Below are 26,676 nucleotides of genomic sequence, written 5' to 3'. Positions count from 1 at the left end.
GGCGCCCCAAGGATGTCTCACAACCACCTAACTAGTTACACCGAGGTAGTGAGACGCCCCAAGGATGTCTAATAACCACTTAACTAGTTACACCGAGGTAGTGTGGGGCCCCAAGGATGTCTAACAACCACCGAACTAGTTACACCGAGGTAGTGAGGCACCCCAAGGATGTCTAACAACCACCTCACTAGTTACATCCAGGTAGTGGGGATCCCCAAGGATGTCTAACAACCATCTAACTAGTTACACCGAGGTAGTGAGGAGCCCCAAGGATGTCCAACAACCACCTAACTAGTTACACCGAGGTAGTGAGGTGCCCCAAGGATGTACAACAACCACCTAACTAGTTACACCGAGGTAGTGAGGAGCCCCAAGGATGTACAACAACCACCTAACTAGTTACACCGAGGTAGTAAGGCACCCCAAGGATGTCTAACAACCACCTCACTAGTTACATCCAGGTAGTGAGGAGCCCCAAGGATGTCCAACAACCACCTAACTAGTTACAACGAGGTAGTGAGGTGCCCCAAGGATGTCTGACAACCACCTAACTAGTTACACCGAGGTAGTGAGGCGCTCCAAGGACGTCTAACAACCACCTAACTAGTTACACCGAGGTAGTGAGGAGCCCCAAGGACGTCTAACAACCACCTAACTAGTTACACCGAGGTAGTGAGGCGCCCCAAGGACGTCTAACAACCACCTAACTAGTTACACCGAGGTAGTGAGGTGCCCCAAGGATGTACAACAACCACCTAACTAGTTACACCGAGGTAGTGAGGAGCCCCAAGGATGTACAACAACCACCTAACTAGTTACACGGAGGTAGTGAGGGGCCCCAAGGATGTCTAACAACCACCTAACTAGTTACACCGAGGTAGTGAGGAGCCCCAAGGATGTACAACAACCCCCAACTAGTTACACCAAGGTAGTAAGGCACCCCAAGGATGTCTAACAACCACCTCACTAGTTACATCCAGGTAGTGAGGAGCCCCAAGGATGTCCAACAACCACCTAACTAGTTACACCGAGGTAGTGAGGAGCCCCAAGGATGTACAACAACCACCTAACTAGTTACACTGAGGTAGTGAGGGGCCCCAAGGATGTCTAACAACCACCTAACTAGTTACACCGAGGTAGTGAGGAGCCCCAAGGATGTACAACAACCCCCAACTAGTTACACCAAGGTAGTAAGGCACCCCAAGGATGTCTAACAACCACCTCACTAGTTACATCCAGGTAGTGAGGAGCCCCAAGGATGTCCAACAACCACCTAACTAGTTACAACGAGGTAGTGAGGTGCCCCAAGGATGTCTGACAACCACCTAACTAGTTACACCGAGGTAGTGAGGCGCTCCAAGGACGTCTAACAACCACCTAACTAGTTACACCGAGGTAGTGAGGAGCCCCAAGGACGTCTAACAACCACCTAACTAGTTACACCGAGGTAGTGAGGCGCCCCAAGGACGTCTAACAACCACCTAACTAGTTACACTGAGGTAGTGAGGAGCCCCAAGGATGTACAACAACCACCTAACTAGTTACACCGAGGTAGTGAGGAGCCCCAAGGATGTACAACAACCACCGAACTAGTTCCACTGAGGTAGTGAGGCGCCCCAAGGATGTCTATAAACCACCTAACTAGTTACACCGAGGTAGTGAGGCGCCCCAAGGATGTCTAAGACCACCTAACTAGTTACACCGAGGGAACACCAACCTCCCAGTAACCATTATTAACCCTCTCTGTTCCTCCGGTCATCATTAGATTCTGATTCTTTTTATATGAAAGTAATAGTTATAAAATAACAAGTAATTATAAACCAAATCTGATCAACAGCAGCAGCCGCCTCAACCACAGACTGCGGGCAGGGGTCACCTCACAGCCGACAGTCTCCATCCTCAGAGCTTAGTTACGTCAGTGCTGACAGTCTCCCGCAGCGCTCAGCTACCTCAGTGCAGAGCTCGGTTACCCCAGTGCAGCGCTCAGCCACCTCAGCTCAGACATGATACCATTAATAAAACACAACTGTTACGCAGACATACATTCCCCATCATCCCCTGACTCACCGTTTCTTTACAGCCTAGTAAGGGTTAACACTAACACATTTAAAACTGACAAATCTCCTTTAGGGGCTGATGCCCCGATGCCCAGCACCCTGTTAGCCAAAGCCAGGAGCAGAGAGGAAGCATAATGGAAAGATTCACATGTCTTCCCCATAATGGACCCGCTCCTGGCTCCGGCCCGCCAAAACCGAACACAAAAACCGCCGTGCGAAATCACTCCCAACTGGTACACAAGGTAAATCCTTCTATACACAGGTGCCAGTAACCAGGGGTACCACCTGGTTACCGGGGGTCTCACCAACTTGTAGAGCTTCACCTGTACGCTGCAACAAGGTAAAGGCAGCCCCTGTGTTCACTTCGCTGGTGTTTCTCTCCTAACAAGTCCTCCTCAGATACAAGCGTTCACACAATGTCCTCTGCAGCTCCTCCTGGCCTGCACTGCTGACAAGTCCTAAGCTGAAGCGCAGGGGATTCCAGACATCTGCGCAGCTATTCCTCACCGTCCGCTTCATACATACCAACAATCAGCCGCTGCAGAAGGTCCTCCATCTTCACAGAGGGTCTGAAGCTGTGACAGGAATTGTGAGGGGAGCTGACAGCAATTGTGAGGGGAGCTGACAGGGATTTTGAGGGGAGCTGACAGGGATTGTGAGGGGAGCTGACAGGGATTGTGAGGGGAGCTGACAGGGATTGTGAGGGGAGCTGACAGGGATTGTGAGGGGAGCTGACAGGGATTGTGAGGGGAGCTGACAGGAATTGTGAGGGGAGCTGACAGGAATTGTGAGGGGAGCTGACAGGAATTGTGAGGGGAGCTGACAGGAATTGTGAGGGGAGCTGACAGGGATTGTGAGGTGAGCCGACAGGGATTGTGAGGGGAGCCGACAGGGATTGTGAGGGGAGCCGACAGGGATTGTGAGGGGAGCCGACAGGGATTGTGAGGGGAGCCGACAGGGACTGTGAGGGGAGCCGACAGGGACTGTGAGGGGAGCCGACAGGAACTGTGAGGGGAGCCGACAGGAACTGTGAGGGGAGCCGACAGGAACTGTGAGGGGAGCCGACAGGAACTGTGAGGGGAGCCGACAGGAACTGTGAGGGGAGCCGACAGGAACTGTGAGGGGAGCCGACAGGAACAGGGAGCTGACAGGAATTGTGAGGGGAGCCGACAGGAATTGTGAGGGGAGCCGACAGGAACAGGGAGCTGACAGGGATTGTGAGGGGAGCCGACAGGAACAGGGAGCTGACAGGAATTGTGAGGGGAGCCGACAGGAATTGTGAGGGGAGCCGACAGGAACAGGGAGCTGACAGGGATTGTGAGGGGAGCTGACAGGAACAGGGATCTGTCACCGGGATGCTGCATGCTGCTTCCTTTCCAGATGATGATGGCCCACATCTCTGCACCTCCATATCTCACTGCTGCTCCTCTCAGCTTGTTCCTCTGGACCAATCACCAGCCACTGTCAGGCCACCAGATTCTGCCTGACAACCACAGGCATTTCCCGCCATTTTTCTACAGCCAATCATCTGCTGCTGCCAACCACTCTATCACTGGGCAGAACTCACTCTCTGCCATCTCATCTGACCCAGTAATGACCTTTGTAACATATCATGGTTAACCAGAAAACCTCCACCATATAGAGTGACATATCATCCATCCATCATGTACATAAAGCTCCCAGATCCCATGAGGCTCCATAGAAGGTGACATATCATCCATCCATCATGTACATAAAGCTCCCAGATCCCATGAGGCTCCATAGAGGGTGACATATCATCCATCCATCATGTACATAAAGCTCCCAGATCCCATGAGGCTCCATAGAAGGTGACATATCATCCATCCATCATGTACATAAAGCTCCCAGATCCCATGAGGCTCCATAGAAGGTGACATATCATCCATCCATCATGTACATAAAGCTCCCAGATCCCATGAGGCTCCATAGAAGGGGACATATCATCCATCCATCATGTACATAAAGCTCCCAGATCCCATGAGGCTCCATAGAAGGTGACATATCATCCATCCATCATGTACATAAAGCTTCCAGATCGCATGAGGCTCCATAGGGAGTGACATATCATCCATCCAGCATGTACATAAAGCTCCCAGATCCCATGAGGCTCCATAGAAGGTGACATATCATCCATCCATCATGTACATAAAGCTTCCAGATCCCATGAGGCTCCATAGAGGGTGACATATCCTCCATCCATAATGTACATAAAGCTCCCAGATCCCATGAGGCTCCATAGAAGGGGACATATCATCCATCCATCATGTACATAAAGCTCCCAGATCCCATGAGGCTCCATAGGAGGTGACATATCCTCCATCCAGCATGTACATAAAGCTCCCAGATCCCATGAGGCTCCATATAGGGTGGCATATCATCCATCCATCATATACATAAAGCTCCCAGATCCCATGAGGCCCCATAGAAGGTGACATATCATCCATCTATCATGTACATAAAGCTCCCAGATCCCATGAGGCTCCATAGAAGGTGACATATCATCCATCATGTACATAAAGCTCCCAGATCCCATAAGGCTCCATAGAAGGTGACATATCATCCATCCATCATGTACATAAAGCTCCCAGATCCCATGAGGCTCCATAGAGAGTGACACATCATCCATCCATCATGTACATAAAGCTCCCAGATCACATGAGGCTCCATAGAAGGTGACATATCATCCATCCATCATGTACATAAAGCTCCCAGATCTCATGAGGCTCCATACAGGGTGACATATCATCCATACATCATGTACATAAAGCTCCCAGATCCCATGAGGCTTTCCCTCCTAACTGTCCCTCAAGCCTTACATTATACATGGGAGGCGGGGATACAGTGGTCATTATATATGCAAGGTGGGGCTACATTGGCCATACATGAGAGACGAGGATACAGTGGTCATTATACATGGAAGACTGGGATATGGTGGTCATTATACATGGGAGGCGGGGCTACAGTGGTCATTATATATGAAAGGCGGGGCTACATTGGCCATACATGAGAGCCGGGGCAGCTGTAGTCATTGGCAGTGTTGGGTGGGATCTCAAACCATGTAACAGTGTGGCCGTTCCTCAGGGGTGGGATCTGAAGGGATCTACAGGAAGAGCGGGCAGAACTCCAAAATCACAAGTCTGCTGGACTCACTGAAGAAGGACGCACGGAGCGTGGTACTGACGGAAGAAGAACACGTGGACAACGTGTCTGACACCCTCAAGAGGTTCTTCAGAGGCATCGGAGAGGGTGTATTTGCCGAGCATTGTCTGCAGTGGTTGCAGGTAACAGGTGAGGTTTAACCCCTTAATGACTAGGCCAAATTTTGGAATTGTGACACTTTAACATGGAAGAACAGGATTTGCATATCCCAGTGATTCTGACATTGTTTTTTCGCCACATGTTGTACTTCATTTAGGCGGAAAAAATAGACCGATGGAATTTGTGTTTATTTATTAAAAGCGACAAAATTGGGAAAATTTTGGAAAAAACTTCATTTTTTAACATTTCCAATGCAAATATCTCAAATATTTGCAAACATAATATGGACATTTTTGATAAGATATATATTTCCATTCGTTTACTTTATTTTGGGCGCACATTGGAAACACTTTCGTTTTTTTTAACCATTTAAAAGGTGTACAAATTTAACATTGATTATTAACATTTTGAGGAACACTTTGTTTTCCTACACCAAGCCAAGATTGTAAAGGCTCATGGGTGTCAGAATGATAGAGACCCCTACAAATGGCCCCATTTTATGAACTACACCCCTTAGTGTATTCACTGAGGGGGTCAGGAGTATTTTGCCCCCACAGTTTCTTTTCAGGAATTAATGCAATTTAGAGGAGAAAAAATAAAATTTCATATTTTTGCAAATATGTCATTTTAAACACAGGATTTTTTTTCTATAGTGCACATGAAAATGAGGATTTGCACCCCAAAATGAATACCCCCGTTTGTCCTGTGCTCAGACACATACCCATTGTGGCCCTAATCTTCTGTCCGTATGCACAACGGGGCCCAAACCGAAAGGAGCAGCCGGTGGCTTTCAGATCAGACATTTTGCTTCAAGGCATTCCAGTTCCCATTGCCCACTTGTAGAGCCCTTGAGCGGCCAAAACCATAGAGAACCCACACAAATGACCCCATTTTGGAAACTAGACCCTTTAACGCATTCATCTGGGGGTGCACTGGGGATTTTGACCTCACAGTTTTTTAATGAATCTAAGCAAAGCTGAAGTAAAAAATTATAATTTTTATTTTTTTTTAGCAATTATGTCATTTTGGCGACGAATGCGTGCGCAGAAGTCGGGGTAAAGTCTGTGGATAAATCCGGGGGACTTGGGTACCTAATTTCATCTCCCCTCACAGATATGATCCGTGAGGGGAGATGAAACAAACTTTTTTTCTTTTTTTTTTTCACTTTTTAAACTTTTACGTGATTGCTGTTATCCATTGGATAGCAGCGATCATGTGACCGGGAACCGCATACAGCGGCTCACGGTGACAGCTCCCTGCTCTCGGCTACTCATACTAGCCGGGAGCAGGGAGTTTTTTCAAATTCCCCGGGCCTCCCGGCCCTCTGCGCATGTGCGTGACGTAATGTGTCTGGTGTGCATGCGCAAACGCCGGCGACAGGTCCGGGGAGAACTACAAAGACGCCGGGCGCTGCGGAGGACCGGGGGTGAGTATTCTCAGGTCCCCTTACAGATCCAATCCGTAAGTGGAGCTGAAACTTTGACTTTTTTTTTACTGCCCATTGTCTTCCGGTGGATACCGGCGATCGCGTGACCGGGAGTGGGGTCTCGCGGCACAGGATGACAGCTCCATGCTGTTGGCTACCTCCGGTAACTGACAGCATGGGGCTGTCACTTCCTGAGCCTGCAGGGCTGTCATTCCCAGAGGATGCATGATTTTACGTCGTCTGGGAATTAAGCCCAGCAGGCCAGGACATAAAAAGTCAATGGGCTGGTCACTAAGAGGTTAAAGGGGAGCACCCTGGAGGGGATTATCCGGGGGCACATGGGGGAGGCATTTTAGACAATAGGGGTTATAAGGAGAGGTGGCTGCTGTTATAGAACTGCTGTAACACTGCCCCCTATGGATCATCTCACCTTTTCCAGGTATCGAAGATAAAAGTGAGAGGATCTGCCGGTACCAGGATCTGCTGCAGGCTCTGCCCGCGGTCAACAGAGCCACGCTAAAAGCCTTAATCCGCCACTTGTACTGGTGAGTGATGGCGACTGTCCGATATGCAGCCCCTCCGCTGTCTGATGGCTCGCACTCAGACTGTCTCGCTGCCATGTCTCTCTATTGCAGTATCCAGCACTTTTGTGACAGCAATCAGATGAACATTCACAACTTGGCCATCGTCTTCGGTCCTACGCTCTTCCAGACGGACGGACAGAACTACAAGCCGGGGCGTGTGGTGGAGGACCTGATCACCTGCTACCTGCCCATATTCAGTGTAGGCACCGGGGGGTAAAGGGTTAATGATGAATGTTACAATAGTAACAGATTGTAGCGCCAGCAGAGCCGCCCCTCCGAAGGGTAGAGTAGGAGTTACTTCTCTGCTTCTCCCATAGGTGGACAGCCAGGAGATCCAGAAGCAGCTCGACATCACGTCCACCATCATGAAAGTGCGCAATGAGAATCAAGTGAGACGCAGGGTGAGCAGCAGCAGAGGTCGCGCCCCGCGCCAATCTTGTTACAATCTCCGGATTACATCACAACTTATTTCCTCTGTCACACAGGGACGGGATTTTATCTGCACCGTCTACCTGATGGAGAAGAAGGCCGAGTGCGAGCAGAGCGTCCATGTGGGTATCTGCGGAGCAAGAGACTAGATTCACCTGTCCTACAGCCTGTAATAGCTGATAACAGAGAACAGTAGATTGTATCAAGCTGCAAAGCTAACGGAGGGAACGACTGTGTGTGTAGTGGCATTTTTATCGGAATGTAAGGGCTGGATAGCTTTGGGTCACGATCTACTCGATGGGGCTGTTTGATGTATGCAGGATGCCGTTGACTAGTGACATGTGGGGCGATTGCTGACTAGTGAGGCGCAGGATGGCATTGACTGGTGAAGGGCAGTATGCTGCTGCTCACTGGTGAGGGGAAGGGCGATGCCTGCGAACTAGCGAGCGGCTGGACGATGGCTTTCGACTGGCGAGGGGCAGGACGATGCCTGGGGACTGGCGAGGGGCAGGACGATGCCTGGGGACTGGCGAGGGGCAGGACGATGCCTGGGGACTGGCGAAGGGTAGGACGATGCCTGCGAACTGGCGAAAGGCTGGACGATGCCTTTCAACTGGTGAGGGGCAGGATGATGCCTGCAAACTGGCGAGGGTTCGGACGATGCTTGGGAATTGGCGAGGGACAGGACGATGCCTGCAAACTGGTGAGGGACCAGACGATGCCTGCGAACTGGCGAGGGGTCGGACGATGCCTGGGGACTCTCGAGGGACAGGACGATGCCTGCGAACTGGTGAGGGGCCGGATGATGCCTGGGGATTGGCAAGGGGCTGGACGATGCCTGCGAACTGGCAGGGGGCAAGATGATGCCTGCGAACTGGCGAGGGGTCGGACGATGCCTGGGGACTCTCGAGGGGCAGGACAATGCCTGGGAATTGGCGAGGGGCTGGACGATGCCTTTGGACTGGCGAGGGGCTGGCTGATGCCTAGGGACTGGCGAGGGGAAGGATGGCACTGCTGACTAGTAACGTTCTGCACTCCCTTCTCTGTTTTTCCAGATTGCAGTCACTATGACGGCGCAGGAGCTGACAGAAACGCTGCTAGAGAGGCGGAACATCCGCATAGCCGAGGACGATTACTGGAGCTGCTCGGAGGTGGACGACTCGGGAGAACTGGGTAGGTTCTACAGGTGACACTTAGACTTCCTTCTGATTGGTCTATCTCTGAGTTCCCACAACTAAGAAGTAGCAGAAAAGAAACACTGCAGTGGGCAGATCAGCCACTAGATGTCAGCGGAGTAGCATACATTGTAGAAGACGACCTCTCAGTTGTGCCAGAAGTCGTACGGGGCTGAGCAAACCGCTTTTATCTGTATTGTTTGTATCATTAGAGCGCCCCCTGCATTACTCGGAGAAAGTGCTCCCCATCTTTCACTCTCAGGTCAGCAACAGCAGCCACTTAATAGTGAAGAAGAACCCACACATGGAGGCCATGCTGAATTATATCAGTGAGTAGTCGCCGACCAAAGCGTGCCGATGTGCCCCTGTCAGGCTTATCCAGTGTAGAAGACCACTGAAGCCTCTTCCTTTCCGCAGAGACGCGGGCGAAAGACACCAAGAACGGGATGATGAAGTTTCGCGAGGAGAGGAGTTTGTTGGGGTTTGGCGCCAGTTTTCATGATCGTTACTTCATGCTGAACAGCAGCGGGCTGCGAATGTACCGCGACGTGAGAGTAAGTGTGACTCCGCCCACAACCCTACCTGTTAGTGGGCATCAGAGGTCAATGATAACTTTTACTGAGGCTCCTCCCCCAATGTGGGCTCTCAGGATAAAGCTGATTTCATTGGGGGAGGGGAACCGACAAGTGCTCGAAGTACACAGACATTGGTTGTCAGTCCATCATCTGACAAAGCAACAGCAATGACTGGTCTAATAGCGCCCCCTATGTGTACGGCTGCCCTGCTTCATGTCTACAATAACCCTTTAGTGACTGGGTTGAGCGCCATATTGCTTTGCTGTATGTGTCATGTAACCGCCGTCCTTTATTAAGCAGAACCCGAGGGATCGGCGCTGGTCCTCGGATAGCGGGAGTCAGGTGAGAGGACTGCGCTTCCTGCTTGGTGATGGACTCCCTCTCACTGCTGGTGTCGGTGTGGACACTCAATACCTGCGCCAATCATTAAATGGGGGCGGATGCTGTGCGGAGCTGATCAATGCTTCATTTGCTTTTTATTAGCAGCTCAAACTTGACTGGTCCTGAGTTACATGATGTCTTATACTCCTGTCACATCCAGAGCTTCATCAATAAATCTGTCTTTACATCATAGCTTGTATTCCAATCACATCCAGAGCTGCAGTCGCAGAACTGCTGCTACATCCTGTTTTATTCCTCATTCATTTCTAGAGCTGCAGTGATATTTCTGCTTACATTATGGCTAATACTCCAGTCCCATCCAGAGCTGTACACATCATGAAAGTTGCAATGAAAGTGCAGCTCTGGATGTGACTGGAGTATAAGACGTGATGTGATAGTGGAAATGTGACTACAGTTTCAGATGTGAATGGAGATTAAAATATAATGAAGCAGCAAAAATGGGCTTGCAGCTCTGGATGTGATTGGAGTATAAATTATACTCTACTTACATTGAGAACTGTAGATTAAGTCTATTAACTCTGTCAGCTCTACTAATAGACACTGGCCCCCTAATTGCTTAGCAGAAACCCCCAATACACATCACCCTGTTGCAATGCATTCTGGGGGGCAAGTTAAGGTGAGCACTGTGTAAGATCCGCAGGGCAGATTCTTCTTTACTAGCGTAACCAATCACATTCCAGCTCCCGATTTTATGGTGTCTTCCTTGGTTGCTATGGGCAACTGCTCCACTTTCCTTTTGCACCAGCCTTGATAAATCTCCCTTGCTGTGTACAGACACTGAAGCAGCAGGGCAGCAGTGAGAGGTGATGTAAACACAGCAGCAGATTGTTACAATGTATCGGGCTGGAGTCACAGTGCTGTGTGTAGACTGGATACAATTGTAGCAAACCCTCTGCCAGAAGTGTTATGTCTGGACTGTTCCCATTCACTGAAAGCAAGCAGAGATTTAGAAAGCGACGAGGAGCTAAAACATTAGAAGCTCTTGGAGGTTCTCATCATGCGACGATGCATCTGGTGCGGCGCAGACGTACGCATCTTATTGCAGCGGGTTTATATTGCCGTTTTTACAGGTGTTTTCTGTGCACTTTTTTTAGCTGCGCAGAACAAATAGAGGGGTGTGTCCAGATTTGGGGGGCGGGGCTTGCATGGAGACTGCCTTAACGGACCGCTTTGTGCCACAGAGTCACCGGCCGGAGAAGGAGTGGCCCATCAAAAACCTGACTGTACACCTGGGCATCCGGAAAAAGGTCCGACCGCCAACCAGGTACGTAACGCCACAGATCTGCAGAATATTGCTTCACCTCCTGCCAGATACAGAGTGACGGACCCTGCAGATTATTACACCACTGACCTCTAGAGATCTGCAAATCTTATTATCAAAGTAAAAAAACCTAACAAAGGAGAACAGAACAACAGATAAATGACCCCAAATCAAACCTAATAGAAAAATATACAATAATCAAAAGCAAGTGTATTTACAATATGTTACACAACCCGGGGAAGAGCCGGCCGGCCGCAGAACCGTGCATATACAGACAGATATACAGAACAGAACTAACAATCCCGCAGACTCCGTGTACTAAAGAGAAAACACAAACACAATATAAACATGAACCCTGCGACACCTGCCAATATATATGTGGAATACAACACGGAGGGGGTTTTATATTATATAGTTATATACACTATATCCCCCCCTCCTTCTTCCAAACCAAGTTTCTTTAACACATGCCACCCACTCTGCCATAACATGACGTAATACCACCCCCACCCCAATAACACATGACGCAATACCACCCCCATAACACATGACGTAATACCACCCCCATAACACATGACGTAATACCACCCCCATAACACATGACGTAATACCACCCCCACAACACATGACACATGACATATTACCACCCCCACCCCCATAACACATGACAGAATACCACCCCCACTCCTATGACACATGATGTAATATCCCCCCCACCCCATAACACATGATGTAATACCACCCCCTATGTGGAATACAATACAAAGGTTTTTTATATTATATAGTTATATACACTATATCCCCCTCCTTCTTCCAAACCAAGTTTCTTTAACACATGCCACCCACTCTGCCATAACATGACATAATACCACCCCACCTCAATAACACATGACGTAATACCCCCCCCACTCCTATGACACATGACGTAATACCACCCCCACCCCCATAACACATGACATATCACCCTTGTAACACATGACGTAATACCACCCCCATAATACATGACGTAATACCACCCCCACAACACATGACACATGACATAATACCACCCCCACCCCCATAACACATGACGTAATATCCCCCCCACCTGCATAACACATGACGTAATATCCCCCCCACCTGCATAACACATGACGTAATATCCCCCCCACCTGCATAACACATGACGTAATACCACCCCCACCCCCATAACACATGACGTAATACTACCCCCACAACACATGACGTAATATCCCCCCACCTGCATAACACATGACGTAATATCCCCCCCACCTGCATAGCACATGATGTAATACCACCCCAACCCCCATAACACATGACGTAATATCCCCCCCACCTGCATAACACATGACGTAATACCACCCCCACCCCCATAACACATGACGTAATACTACCCCCACAACACATGACGTAATATCCCCCCCACCTGCATAACACATGACGTAATATCCCCCCCACCTGCATAACACATGACGTAATACCACCCCCTATGTGGAATACAATACAGAGGTTTTTTTATATTATATAGATATATACACTATATCCCCCCTCCTTCCTCCAAACCAAGTTTCTTTTACACATACCACCCCCTCTGCCATAACATGACATAATACCACCCTCACCCCAATAACATATGACGTAAAACCACCCCCACCCCAATAACATATGACGTAAAACCACCCACCTCCCAACACAAAAGACACAACAAATGACCTCTTGGCAAAGATACATACTATGAAACCAATACCTCCGAGGGCTCTATGGCCCTCCAGCCCTGGTTCGGGTCCTGTAAGCCTTACAGTCAACTTTAACCTGAAAACAAAACAAAAAGCTCGGGTGAAAGACCCCAGCCCCCCACCAGGAAAGAGTTCTCCAGACTAGGGAACCCCAAAGCAAGGCCACTCCAAAAGGAAGGCCACCATGGTCCTACCCAACCTCTCAAACTCCAGAGAACGCACCTTCACCAGGTCACCAAGAATGTTCCTACTTACCTCGTCCTCCAGGAGGGTTTTATGCTGCGTCGACACTAAACACCGTGCGTTCCACGTGTAATACCGAACCACTAGACTTACTGAATATAAGGTGCAGTGGTCCCTGCCACCCAGGTCTCTGCATGCGCCATTACACCACTCGGCGTAGGTAAGGTCAGCCAGCTGAGGACAACCGATGGAAGCCCCTACCCTCTGGTAGACCTCTTTTAAAGGGACAATGAAGCAGGAAGTGGTCCATGCTCTCCAGAGTGTTCCCACACGCCTCTCGGGGACAACCCCTTTCCTCGGTGTTCCTGCGCTTCAAGTTGTCCCTCGCCAGGTGAAGTCCCAATACTTCAAGGGGATTCTTACCAAATTTAATAGAAACAACCCTACCCTCAAAACCCCACCTCGGCAGTCCCTGAGGGCCGATAGACTCTGAAAGTGGGTTGCCAAAACCCTCTGGTCCAGCACATACCTGGCCAGCGCCCTGATTTTCCCCACGGTCAGCCCCCACTGGCATAAAACATTCAGAACTGGTGCAACATAACCCGGAAGATGTCCATGCAATGTATGGAAGGTCCTTCATTCGCCCTCTTGTCTCCCACTCCTGGAGGAAAGGCTGAAACTATCCGTTTCAGGGGGAGCCCTCTCTGTCCAGAGGTTTGAGATGCTAAATTTTCAAAAAGGTATTTACAAAGAATACCACTGGGTTGCCCAAACCCAACCCGCCTAGTCTCCTCGTACGGTAAGTAACCTCCCTCTTGACTGGGTTCAACCTACTCCCCCATAACAGCTGGAAGAACAGGCTGTAGACCCGCGACCAAAGAGGTTCTGGCAAAATGCATACACGTCCCAGGTATATTTACAAAGGGAGCAGGTAGGTATTGATCAAGCAAACCCTCTCTGGGTGTCAAAGACCACCCTTTCCATTGATCCACCTTTTGAGCACCATTCCTCAATCTGCCTTCCCAGTTTTCTCTGGATAATTCCCTTGCTCAAATTCAATGCCCAAATTTTAGTGGAAACCTGGGGTTCTGGGAGAGTCCTGAAGATCAAAAGCAGGATCTCCCCCTCCCAGACTCTCACAATCTTTGACCCGGAGACCTCCGAATAGCGACCAACTTCCAACATCACCCACCAGCCTTATCATGAGAGGAGACTAAGATAGTAACATCATCAGTGTGCACTACTATCCTCAGGACCGAGCCTGGCACCCCCGGGTCCATGCTCACCCCCGCCAACGGTCCCCAATTGACCCTTCTGATGGAGGGATCGATAGCGAACGCGTAGAGCAAGGGGCTCAGAGGGCATCCCTGACAGACACCAAACCTGACTACAAAAGGATGGCCAACCCAACCGTTCACAAGCGGGAAAGTCTTGGCACGTGAAAACAAAGTTTTTAACCAATTTACAAACCCCACCGGCAGACCGTATCTCAAAAGGAAAGACCAAAAGTACTCGTGGTTTACTCGATCCAGGGAAGTAAAAACAGCTTCCAGAGACCCGCTGTGCCCGCTCCACAGGCTTCCAGACACTCAGCATGGCGCTAAATGTGCTTCGACCGGGAACGGAGCAGTGCTGAGCCTCAGAAAGGAGCCGGGCGCAAATGTCACCAACCTACGGAAAAGCACTGTCACCAGAATCTTTCCTTTATAAAACTCAGATGTTAAGCCATCTGGACATGGCTTAACATCAATCGCCAGTCCGACTTCCTCTTCCGTAAGTGCTTCTTTCAAAACATCAAGAAAGGGGTCTACTCCAAACAACAAGAAAGGGGTCTACTCCTGGTTCAGGAATGGTTTCCGCCAGGAAAGCAGAGATTCTGTCCCAATTAAGTTCCTTCCCACCCAAGAGATGTGAGTAGAAGGATCTGACGACTTCCAGGATCCCTGATCTGGACCTTTTTAGGGAGCCTGTACTATCTAACAGACCCCTGCCCAGTTTACAACTCACTGACATCTTACAGTTCTTGTAGGGGTCGGGCGAGTGGTTTTTAAAAGGGATTTTGGAAACTACCAAAGATGCGTGTCTATCATACTGACCTCTCTTGAGCAAGGACTTCACCCTGGAGATCTCCTCGCGGCTACCTCCAGTCAAGACCAAGCGCTCGAGTTTCCTCCTCAGGCTCTGATACATACGCTTCCTGTTCAGGCTTCTGAGGTTGGAGATCTGTCGAAAGAACCTTCTTACCTGATGTTTGAACATCTCCCACCACTCTGACTTACTGCTGCATGGGCCCAGTAGTGGTTCCTGGCTCTGAAGAGAATTCTCTAATTCAGTCTCCACAAACTGAAAAATCCGAAAAAAGAATCATACAGTGATCAGAGAACTCCACCTCCACCACCCATACCAGGGAGAAGACGGCTTCCTCCTTTAAATAAAACCTATCTCTCCTAGACCTATAATAACTACCTTTGAAGTAAGTGAGCCCCGTGTGCCCTGCGGTGTGCCGAACGTGGACATCCACAAGGCGTGTCTCAATAACTACGCTATTTAATGCGACGCTATCCTAGCCCAGCCGGTCATTGGAAGCTCGTCTATCACCGAGCCTCGTGACATTATTAAAGTCTCCTCCAAAGACCACTTGCCGGCCTGTAAAAAGGAAAGGCTTAATTCCCATTAAGAGGTCTTTGTGCCCCCACTTTGACTGGGGTCCATAGATGTTAATAAGATGCAACTCTTGATCTCCCATGGGAATATCTAAGATCAGGCACCTCCCCATTTCCATCTCGATAACCCGTCTGCATTCTACCTGTCCGGTCCTAAAACGGACCACCAACCCGCTATACGGCTCGGCCTCAAGAGACCGATAGGAGGCTTCCCTCTTATTTCATCTTAAACAAATAGAAACATCCATCCCTCTGCCCGTGCTCCCACTCACCTCCTCACCTTCACCTTCCAGCCCCAGGGCAGCCCCCTTCCCAGAGGAAACCAGACGTCCCTTAGAAAATGATCCAGTATCCCCTGGGACCTTTCCTTCAAAGACCTCCTCCAATACTCCTGCCACCACCTCACCCTCGGCCTCCACCCCTGGTGGGGAAGAGGTGTTATCGAGGGCTTGGACCTTTTTTGGAGTGGTCAACCAGAGGGGAACCACTTGGGCCTTCCTTTGGTATCTGTCCCAGAGTAAGTGGGACCGAATCATCCCACTGCAGAGAGGAAGAACCTCTGTTGTTCCTTCTTATCCTTCTCTTACCCTTTTTCTTCTGTCTTTGCCATTCCTCTCCATCCTCGTCCACACGGCCTTCACAGGAGGATGCAGCACAACTGGCAGCCACCTCCTCGCTCTCCATCCTTCTGGTTTCCTCATCCACTTCACTATTTCTCAGGGTGCCAGAAGCACCCGCCTTGCTCCAGAAGGGTCTTTGCTGGAACCCCTTGCAGCCGTGGTCCCTGAGGCCCACCATCTCTTACCCTGGTTAGCCCAGCTGCCACCTTGAGCGGTCTCCACAGAGGATGCCGACGACACATTGATGCGTCGCCGGCTGGATCTTCCCAAACCTGCTTGAGTAGCCGGTTGCATTACATCCTCACCCTCCGCCAGCTCGGCCCAGAGAGTGGGGGTATTGGGCTTCCCTCTAACCATAGCCCAGGAGCTCTCCCTCCCCCTGGAAAGGAGAGAGCCAAAGTCCCCGGCCCAGGAGGAGAAGGAGGGAAGCCTGGAGCTGCAGTCACCTGCACACAGACCATGCACCAACCTGCAGGAAGTCAGAGGGTGAATCACAGGATCTCTAGAGATCTGCAGATCATCGCTCTGTCCTCTCTACCTCCTGATACATAGTGCTATATCCTGCAGATTATTACACCACTGACCTCTCTAGAGATCTGCAGAACATTGCTCCATCCTCTCTACCTCCTGATACATAGTGATATATCCGCAGATTATTACACCACTGACCTCTAGAGATCTGCAGATCATCGCTCTGTCCTCTCTACCTCCTGATACATAGTGCTATATCCTGCAGATTATTACACCACTGACCTCTCTAGAGATCTGCAGAGCATCACTCTTCTCCCTCCCTTTTTATAAGCGACCGGCCTGACACCTTGTGCAGGTTCTGACATATTGATAGATGACGGCTGATGATGATGATGTATTGGCGCACTGTGATTCCCGCCTTCACCACTAGGTGGCAGCAGTGGAGTTTGTATGATTTTTGACCAGAGCCCAGATAACAGCTGATTTCTGACTTTCGGCCTCGCTCAGGATTCAGGTTTATACAGAACAGAAGAATTGATGTTTCGGGCGATGCCGCGGCCTGCGGGACGCGCTCCTACCTGCAGCTACCTGGTATAGCTGTGTGTGCCCTGTCTGCAAGGACGGGTGATCAGCAGCTCTGCCAGCGGGTGAGTGGGCAGAAAGTGCTCTGTGTCATGGAAACACCACCAGTTGCTAAGGCCAGGCGTTCAAGGGTTAACCCTTCACACTCTGCACAGCTCATTACTGAGGCATTAAAGGGTATAACAGCCCCCCTCCCCCATTGTGCGCGCCGGAGATGATTGCCACTAATGTAGCGCGCCACTGCCACAACCGCCAACTCTGCACAATATTTTCTACTTTAATTCTGTGCTTCCATGGTAACCGGGCGCCGCTGAGCTCCGTCCGCCGTCTGCGTTACTGGAAGACACATTTTACACGGAGGAAAGTTTCTGTTTTATGCAGCGACAAAGTTACCTCTACTGGTAGAAAAGAGGGAGGTGCCAGTCTAGCGGCGGGCACTGCCCCCGGGGGCGACAGATTAACCACTGCAGGCTTGTCTGTGACATTCGCTAGATAGCAAAAGGTTTGCTTCATGCACTGACTTCATGCTGAGATTGTGCAGAGCTGCAGTGTAAAGCATGGAGGTTAATGACGTCACTGATGATCTGTCCGTGTTTTCAGCTTTGGCTTTACGATAATGTGCAAGAATGAGAAGAACGAGAAGAGTCAATGGTGAGAAAAGTGTAATAAGGCACGAGCCCTGCTCCCATCGCACTCTATCATGCTCTCTATCGCTCTCGTAGTCTCTCTCAATCTCCTTCTCTATCACTCTATATTATGCTCTGTCTTGCTCCCACACTCTCTAAATCTCTATCGCGCCCGTGTTCTGTCTGTTGCGCTCTCTCTCTCTCTATTGCGGTCTCTTTCTATTGCGTGTTATAACACTCTGCCTACCACAGTCTTTATCTCTCTCTTTATTGCTCCCACGTTTTCTCTATCGCTCTCTATCATGTTCTTGCTCTATTACACTCTCAATCGTTTCTGCGCTCTCTTTGTATCTCTCTGTCACGCTCTTACTGTTTCGCTCTTGCATTCTCTATCACACTCTGTCGCTCTAGCGCTCTCTCAATCATTCTTCATCACATTTCCTATCGCTCTCATACTCTCCATCACGCTTTCACTTTATATCTCACTCGCTATCCCTTTTACGGTCTCTCCCTATCACTCTCTATCCACTCTCTATCTACTGTGGTCTCTATCATGCTCTCTCTTTATCGCTCCCGTGTTCTCTCTCTGTCACGCTGTCCATCACACGCTCTATCGCTCTCCATCACATTTTGACTCTACCATTATAACACTCTCTATCACTTCCGCGCTCTTTGTATCTCTCTATCATGCGCTCACTGTATCACTCTCGCATTCTCTCTCTATCGCTCTCTATCACACTCTACTGCGTTCTCTCCCGCGCTCTCTCTCTATTACGCTCTCCATCACACTCTCTATCGCTCTCATGCTCTTTCTCCATCACTCTCCATCACGCTTTGACTCTATCCCTTTCATGGTCTCGCTCTCTCTCTCTCTCTACACTTTCAGTCTACGGCGGTCTCTATCGCTCTCTCTCTTGTGCGCTCACGGCTCCTCATTGGTCTGTCGCCCCTCGTGTCCCGCAGGTTCCTGTGCTGCGACTCGCTGGCAGAGATGAGACAATGGTTTGCAGTCTTCGTCTTCCTTCAGGTTCGGTTCTTGTCATTTTGGTTGGGGGTACATCGGTGTGGTGGCCAGCGGGTGGCGCTCACAGTAATACACGGGGAGACACAGCGTTCACCTGCTGCTGTTTTCTGGGGTAGTTATGGCGGCTTCTCTTTGTGCCCGCAGTATGGCAGCCTGTGGCCGGAGCAGGGCACGCCGGCGAGGACACGGAGCGCACAGATGGACTCCACGTTTGGAAATCTTCCCCTCATTCCTATACGAGGGAGCGAGACGGATATAAGGAGGAGCATGGCGGCCTTCACCACAGACCCGCTCACGGTGACTGATGCTTATATAACGCTCCTGTACTGTAATAAGATGGGACTGATATCAGCCACTCCTCTTATATAACGCTGCTGTACTGTAATAAGATGGGACTGATATCAGCTGCTCCTCTTATATAACGCTGCTGTACTGTAATAAGATGGGACTGATATCAGCTGCTCCCCATATATAACACTGCTGTACTGTAATAAGATGGGACTGATATCAGCCACTCCTCTTATATAACGCTGCTGTACTGTAATAAGATGGGACTGATATCAGCCGATTCTCTTATATAACGCTGCTGTACTGTAATAAGGAGTCTAGGCTCAGAGAACAGGCTTCTAGGCTCGGAAGGAGGAGGAGTCTAGGCTCAGAGGACAGGCTTTTAGGCTCGGAAGGAGGAGGAGTCTAGGCTCAGAGGACAGGCTTTTAGGCTCAGAAGGAGGGGGAGTCTAGGCTCTGAGGATAGACTTTTAGGCTAGGAAGGAGGGGGAGTCTAGGCTCTGAGGACTGGCTTTTAGGTTCGGAAGGAGGGGGAGTCTAGTCTCAGAGGACAGGCTTTTAGGCTCGGAAGGAGGAGGAGTCTAGGCTCAGAGGACAGGCTTTTAGGCTCGGAAGGAGGAGGAATCTAGGCTCAGAGGACAGGCTTTTAGGCTCGGAAGAAGGAGTCGTCTAGGCTCAGAGGACAGGCTTTTAGGCTCGGAAGGAGGGGGGAGTCTAGGCTCTGAGGACTGGCTTTTAGGCTCAGAAGAAGGAGGAGTCTAGGCTTGGAGGAGTGGATTTTAGGCTCAGAAGGATGAAGTGTCTAGGCTCGGAGGAAAGACTTTTAGGCTAGGAAGGAGGGGGAGTCTATGCTCTGAGGACTGGCTTTTAGGCTCAGAAGGAGGAGGAGTCTAGTCTCAGAGGACAGGCTTTTAGGCTCTGAAGGAGGGTGAGTCTAGTCTCGGAGGATAGATTTTTAGGCTAGGAAGGAGGGGGAGTCTAGGCTCTGAGGACTGGCTATTAGGCTCAGAAGGAGGAGGAGTCTAGGCTCGGAGGATGGGCTTTTAGGCTTGGAAGGAGGAGGAGTCTAGGCTCAGAGGACAGGCTTTTAGGCTCGGAAGGAGGAGGAGTCTAGGCTCAGAGGACAGGCTTTTAGGCTCGGAAGGAGGAGGAGTCTAGGCTCAGAGGACAGGCTTTTAGGCTCAGAAGGAGGGGGAGTCTAGGCTCTGAGGACAGACTTTTAGGCTAGGAAGGAGGGATAGTCTAGGCTCTGAGGACAGGCTTTTAGGTTTCGGAAGGAGGGGGAGTCTAGTCTCAGAGGACAGACTTTTAGGCTCGGAAGGAGGGGGAGTCTAGTCTCGGAGGATAGACTTTTAGGCTAGGAAAGAGGGGGAGTCTAGGCTCTGAGGACTGGCTTTTAGGTTCGGAAGGAGGGGGAGTCTAGTCTCAGAGGACAGGCTTTTAGGCTCGGAAGGAGGAGGAGTCTAGGCTCAGAGGACAGGCTTTTAGGCTCGGAAGGAGGAGTCGTCTAGGCTCAGAGGACAGGCTTTTAGGCTCGGAAGGAGGGGGAGTCTAGTCTCGGAGGAAAGACTTTTAGGCTAGGAAGGAGGGGAAGTCTAGGCTCTGAGGACTGGCTTTTAGGCTCAGAAGGAGGAGGAGTCTAGGCTCAGAGGATGGGCTTTTTGGTTTGGAAGGAGGAGGAGTCTTGGCTCGGAGGAGTGGATTTTAGGCTCAGAAGTAGGAGGAGTCTAGGCTTTGAGGACAGTCTTTTAGGCTAGGAAGGAGGAGGAGTCTAGGTTTGGAGGAGTGGATTTTAGGCTCGGAAGGAGGAGTCTAGGCTTTGAGGACAGCCTTTTAGGCTAGGAAGGAGGAGTCTGGGTTCGGAGGAGTGGATTCTAGGCTCGGAAGGAGTAGTCGTCTAGGCTTCAGGGATAGGCTTTTAGGCTCGGAGGAAGGAGTTTAGCTGAGTCTTGTGTTGCTTTTCCTCTGTGACTCCCATCTGGTTGACATTGATCTTCTCCACCTTTTGCAGGTCTGATGCGACCGGTTTCCTTGGACTCCTCCTAGGACTTTGGAGCGCAGAGAGTATTTCCTTATGTGAAATGGCGAGAGTGCGCCTTATAATAACCCGGACGCTATAATGGACGACGCACAAATCGTGTATAGTAGATCCTGTGCCTTGTAGAAAGCCTTCTGTAAATACCCCCTCCCCCATCTCTGTGGACTGTGGGGGGCTGTAGACGTCCCTCACACCCTCTAATTCAAGACTTGAAGACTCCGCCTCCAGCGCCCCGGTAGACTTTGTTATGGATTCTCCTCTGCCTTTGGTGCACTAACACTGATTTAAGGAGTCGGCTGGGGGTCAATCGGTTCGGGGGCTTTTATGATCTGTAGTAGTTTTGGTTCTTTGGGGGGGGGGGGGGGGATACGCTGGGTTTTAACTGTGAACATTTCAGTCACGTTCCTCCGTGTGAAGCGGCATGCGTGAGTGCGCCATAGGACTACTGAATAATGGGTTAATCGATGACAGGACCTCCAGGGCAGGGCGTGATGGAGGCCAAAGTGTCCAAGCAGGAAGCAGACCACACAAACATGGCGGCCGCCGCCGGCTTCAGCAGACACTTCAGTGAGTCTCCCCTAAGAGTAGTGAGCCTCTGGTTGTCATCCTCACTGAGGTCTTCATAGGAACAGGAAGACGGGCATTGAGAAAAGCATTGAACGGTGCGGCCTATAACTGGGGTCTTCATCGATGGCCACTCTGCATCTGCATGAGCCCCAGGGAAATCTGCTGCATGAAGTCCTTTCTGGTGTGGCTGTTACACAGGTGGAGGCCGAAGTCCTCGTCACCATCCACCATTGTATCTCCCAGCGGACAATCAGCAGAGTCCTTGTAATGTCTGCTCATCAATAAAGACGACGCATTTCACTGTGTATTTTATGTTGTGGCCACAAGGCGCCATTCATCGGACTCTCCAATAAGTGTCGTTCATTTAAAGGGCCAGCTGTGCTGAGCATTCCCCCAGCGAACAGCGATCCATTTTTTGATACATAGCACCAAATCCCCTTCATAAGTACAAAGTTACAGGATAACATTATCTGTCTGCAACCAACACTAGGGGGAGCTCATTGCAGACAAATATATACAGCCAGCACTAGAGGGAGCTCATTGCAGACCGATTTATGCAACCACCACTAGAGGGAGCTTATTGTATACATATATATACAGCCACCACTAGAGGGAGCTCATTGTATACACATATCACTAGGGGGAACTCACTACATGCAGATTTATACATTTAGCACTAAGAGGAGATAACTGTATACTGATTTACAGAGACATCACTAGCAGAAACTCATGTTTGCAGATATATACAACCACCACCAGTAGGATCTCGCTGTATACTGATAGATACAACCACCACTCGTGTGAGCTCACTGTATACTGATATATAAAGCCACCACTGGGGGGAGCTCACTGTATACAGATATATACAGCCTCCACTAGTAGGAGCTCACTGTGTACTGATATATACAGCCACCACTAGTAGGAGCTCACTGTATACAGATATATACAGCCTCCACTAGTGGGAGCTAACTGTATACTGATATATACAGCCACCACTAGGAGGAGCTCACTGTATACAGATATATACAACCACCACTAGGAGGAGCTCACTGTATACAGACATATACAACCACCACTAGTGGGAGCTCACTGTGTACTTATATATACAGCCACCACTAGGGGGAGCTCACTGTCTACTTATATATACAGCCACCACTAGTAGGAGCTCACTGTATACAGATATATACAGCCTCCACTAGTGGGAGCTAACTGTATACTGATATATACAGCCACCACTAGGAGGAGCTCACTGTATACAGATATATGCAACCACCACTAGGGGGAGCTCACTGCATACAGATATATACAACCACCACTAGTGGGAGCTCACTGTGTACTTATATATACAGCCACCACTAGGGGGAGCTCACTGTGTACTGATATATACAGCCACCACTAGTAGGAGCTCACTGTATACAGATATATACAGCCTCCACTAGTGGGAGCTAACTGTATACTGATATATACAGCCACCACTAGGAGGAGCTCACTGTATACAGATATATGCAACCACCACTAGGGGGAGCTCACTGCATACAGATATATACAACCACCACTAGTGGGAGCTCACTGTGTACTTATATATACAGCCACCACTAGTGGGAGCTCCCTGTGTACTTATATATACAGCCACCACTAGGGGGAGCTCACTGTGTACTTATATATACAGCCACCACTAGTGGGAGCTCACTGTGTACAGATTTATACAGCCACCACTAGGGGGAGCTCACTGTTTACTGATATATACAGCCACCACTAGTAGGAGCTCACTGTATACTGATATATACAGCCACCACTAGGGGGAGTTCACTGTGTACTTATATATACAGCCACCACTAGTGGGAGCTCACTGTATACAGATATATACAGCCTCCACTAGTAGGAGCTCACTGTGTACTGATATATACAGCCACCACTAGTAGGAGCTCACTGTATACAGATATATACAACCACCACTAGTGGGAGCTCACTGTGTACTTATATATACAGCCACCACTAGGGGGAGCTCACTGTGTACTGATATATACAGCCACCACTAGGGGGAGCTCACTGTGTACTGATATATACAGCCACCACTAAGGGGAGCTCACTGTGTACTGATATATACAGCCACCACTAGTGGGAGCTCACTGTGTACTTATATATACAGCCACCACTAGAGGGAACTCACTGTGTACTGATATATACAGCCACCACTAGGGGGAGCTCACTGTGTACTGATATATACAGCTACCAGTAGTGGGAGCTCACTGTGTACTTATATATACAGCCACCACTAGGGGGGGCTCATTGTGTACTGATATATACAGCCACCACTAGTGGGAGCTCACTGTGTACAGATATATACAGCCACCACTAGTAGGAGCTCACTGTATACAGATTGAATACACCTCTCATTAACGCCATTTTCACATGAGCTACAAAATCGCACTACTGTCTTGCGCTGCGGCAGCGCTGCGTAGCGCTTGTATGTGCAGCCGATGCTTTCCGGTGGGTTCCTTCACATCAGCGATGTTTTGTAGGCTGCTACATTGCAAGGGGAAAAAAGTGGCATGCTGAATATTGCCGCGATTTGCGCTGTTTTGTAGCCCATGATTCCTGTGTTGCATCGCATGAAATCACATTTTTCGTGCGGTGCGACTTTAACAGTAAGAAATCCTATTGTTTCCCCTAAAATAAGCCCTAGCTGCATTTACAAAAAAAAATCACTACATCACCCAACGGGCGCTGTCCGCTCCGCCGCACCTCTCCTCCTGAAGCTCTGGCACACTTGTTTGCAGTCTTCAGCCGCTGCTTTCTGGTTAGGGGGTTCATAAATCCCGCCTCCAGGAAGCGCTGGCTCTAATTGGCTGTGCCACAGCACTCGAGAACAAATTAATGCAGCGCTTGAACCAATCACAGCCTTCCTGGAGGCGCGTTTTATCAACCTCCTAACCAGGAAGCAGCGGCTGAAGATGGGAAATAAGTGTGCTGGAGCTTCGGGAGGTGAAGTGCGGCGGAGCGGACAGCGCCTGTTGGGTGATTGTATTTTTATTATTTTTTTAAATGCAGCTAGGGTTTATTTTCCGGGTAGGGCTTATATATCAAACCCCCCGAAATTCCTGGCAAAAGAACGCTACAAAGTCGCTCAACAAAATCCCAATATCGTCACGAGAAAACGTAGTGATATCGCACAGAAATCGCAGGAACACAGCTGCGCTATCCCTGCGATTTTCTTGCGGCGCTACAGCTGTCGCCCGTGTTAGAGGCCTGGAGGGGATATCGGAGTTAGGGAAAACCCTTGTGATCGAGTCCCCCATACATTAAAAAAACAAATCAACAGTTACCTCTCCCCGCTCCCCCGTTCCTTCCCCGCCGCCGCCTCCCGCCTCCACGGTCTGTTGACAGGGTGCTGTGACATCCGGTAAACCTGCTGTAGCAGCCAATCATACGGCTTAGCCATGATCGTCCTTGACTGCTGCGGCTTGTTTGAAGACGGGTTCAGCCTGCCAAGTGATGGCAGCAGAGGCTGGAGCCGGCAGTGAAGGGCAAATGGGCGAGCAGGGAGCGGTAACTGCTGATTTGTTATTTTAATGCGTGAGGGAAGCGGTGACAGATATTGTTCATTTATTGCTATCCTCGTTAATGAGAGCTGTATAAATCTACATGCAGTGAGCTCCCCCTAGTGGTGCCAGTACACAATCTGTATACAGTGAGCTCCCCCTAGTGGTGGCTGTATATATCTATATGCAGTGAGCTCCCCCTAGTGGTGCCAGTACACAATCTGTATACAGTGAGCTCCCCCTAGTGATGGCTGTATATATCTGTATGCAGTGAGCTCCCCCTAGTGGTGCCTGTACACAATCTGTACACAGTGAGCTCCCTCTTAGTGGTGGCTGTATATATCTGTATACAGTGAGCTCCCTCTAGTGGAGGCTGTATATATCTGTACACAGTGAGCTCCCTCTAGTGGAGGCTGTATTAATCTGTATACAGTGAGATCCCCCTAGTAGTGCCTGCACACAATCTGTACACAGTGAGCTCCCTCTAGTGGAGGCTGTATAAATCTGCATGCAGTGAGCTCCCCCTAGTGGTGCCTGTACACAATCTGTACACAGTGAGCTCCCTCTAGAGGTGGCTGTATATATCTGTACACAGTGAGCTCTTCTAGTAGTGGCTGTATTAATCTGTATACAGTGAGCTCCCCCTAGTGGTGCCTGTACACAATCTGTACACAGTGAGCTCTTCTAGTAGTGGCTGTATAAATCAGTATAGAGTGGGCTATCCCTCATCTATCACTGGAAATTACGTTCTAGAGACCCCCGCGATACGTGAAAATCATCAAAGTAGCAGTGCTATATTTACACAAATCAATCTGTTGGGTGAACTGCCAGACAATCGCAAAAGTGAACAATCAGACCGATGCTGCGATCAGTAAGCCAATCAGCGCCCGATACAGAACACATTCCATCAGCCAATAGTGTGCCCTGTACAATATCGCGTTCGCACACGCTGGTGGTGTACTGTATTACCTGCATGTACCGCAAAATTCTATGATATAGCGAAAAACTCAGCGAAAACAGAAATATATATGGTCTGTCTAAAATCCGCAATGCACTGTATATATCTGTATAGAGTGGGCTCCCCCTAGTGGTGACTGTATATATCAGTATAGAGTAGGCTGCCCCTGGTGGTGACTGTATATATCTGT

At 49.7% G+C, this 26,676-nt stretch overlaps 1 protein-coding gene across 4 annotated transcripts in view; it reads left to right on the top strand.

Moving 5' to 3' along the window:
* The window catches only part of ARAP1 (ArfGAP with RhoGAP domain, ankyrin repeat and PH domain 1), a 168,963-nt gene extending 146,672 nt beyond the window's left edge, over positions 1-22,291 (top strand). For 3 of the 4 annotated variants that reach the window (XM_066588387.1, XM_066588386.1, XM_066588389.1), the window contains 14 exons: positions 5,160-5,366; positions 7,202-7,307; positions 7,398-7,545; positions 7,664-7,747; positions 7,832-7,897; positions 8,831-8,948; positions 9,163-9,279; positions 9,368-9,504; positions 9,826-9,867; positions 11,109-11,191; positions 18,044-18,094; positions 19,033-19,096; positions 19,238-19,390; positions 21,393-22,291. In XM_066588387.1, coding sequence (XP_066444484.1) covers positions 5,160-5,366; positions 7,202-7,307; positions 7,398-7,545; positions 7,664-7,747; positions 7,832-7,897; positions 8,831-8,948; positions 9,163-9,279; positions 9,368-9,504; positions 9,826-9,867; positions 11,109-11,191; positions 18,044-18,094; positions 19,033-19,096; positions 19,238-19,390; positions 21,393-21,398 — 1,382 coding nt within the window. In that variant the 3' untranslated portion in view covers positions 21,399-22,291. The remainder of the gene's footprint in view (positions 1-5,159; positions 5,367-7,201; positions 7,308-7,397; positions 7,546-7,663; positions 7,748-7,831; positions 7,898-8,830; positions 8,949-9,162; positions 9,280-9,367; positions 9,505-9,825; positions 9,868-11,108; positions 11,192-18,043; positions 18,095-19,032; positions 19,097-19,237; positions 19,391-21,392) is intronic. The other variant, XM_066588388.1, reaches the window with a different exon arrangement.
* The last annotated feature ends 4,385 nt before the right edge of the window (positions 22,292-26,676 follow it).

This window comes from Eleutherodactylus coqui, chromosome 1 (assembly GCF_035609145.1).
Source record: "Eleutherodactylus coqui strain aEleCoq1 chromosome 1, aEleCoq1.hap1, whole genome shotgun sequence".
Taxonomy (NCBI): domain Eukaryota; kingdom Metazoa; phylum Chordata; class Amphibia; order Anura; family Eleutherodactylidae; genus Eleutherodactylus; species Eleutherodactylus coqui.
The sequence above is the reverse complement of the archived record's forward strand: the minus strand, read 5'-3'. Positions and strand labels throughout refer to the sequence as shown.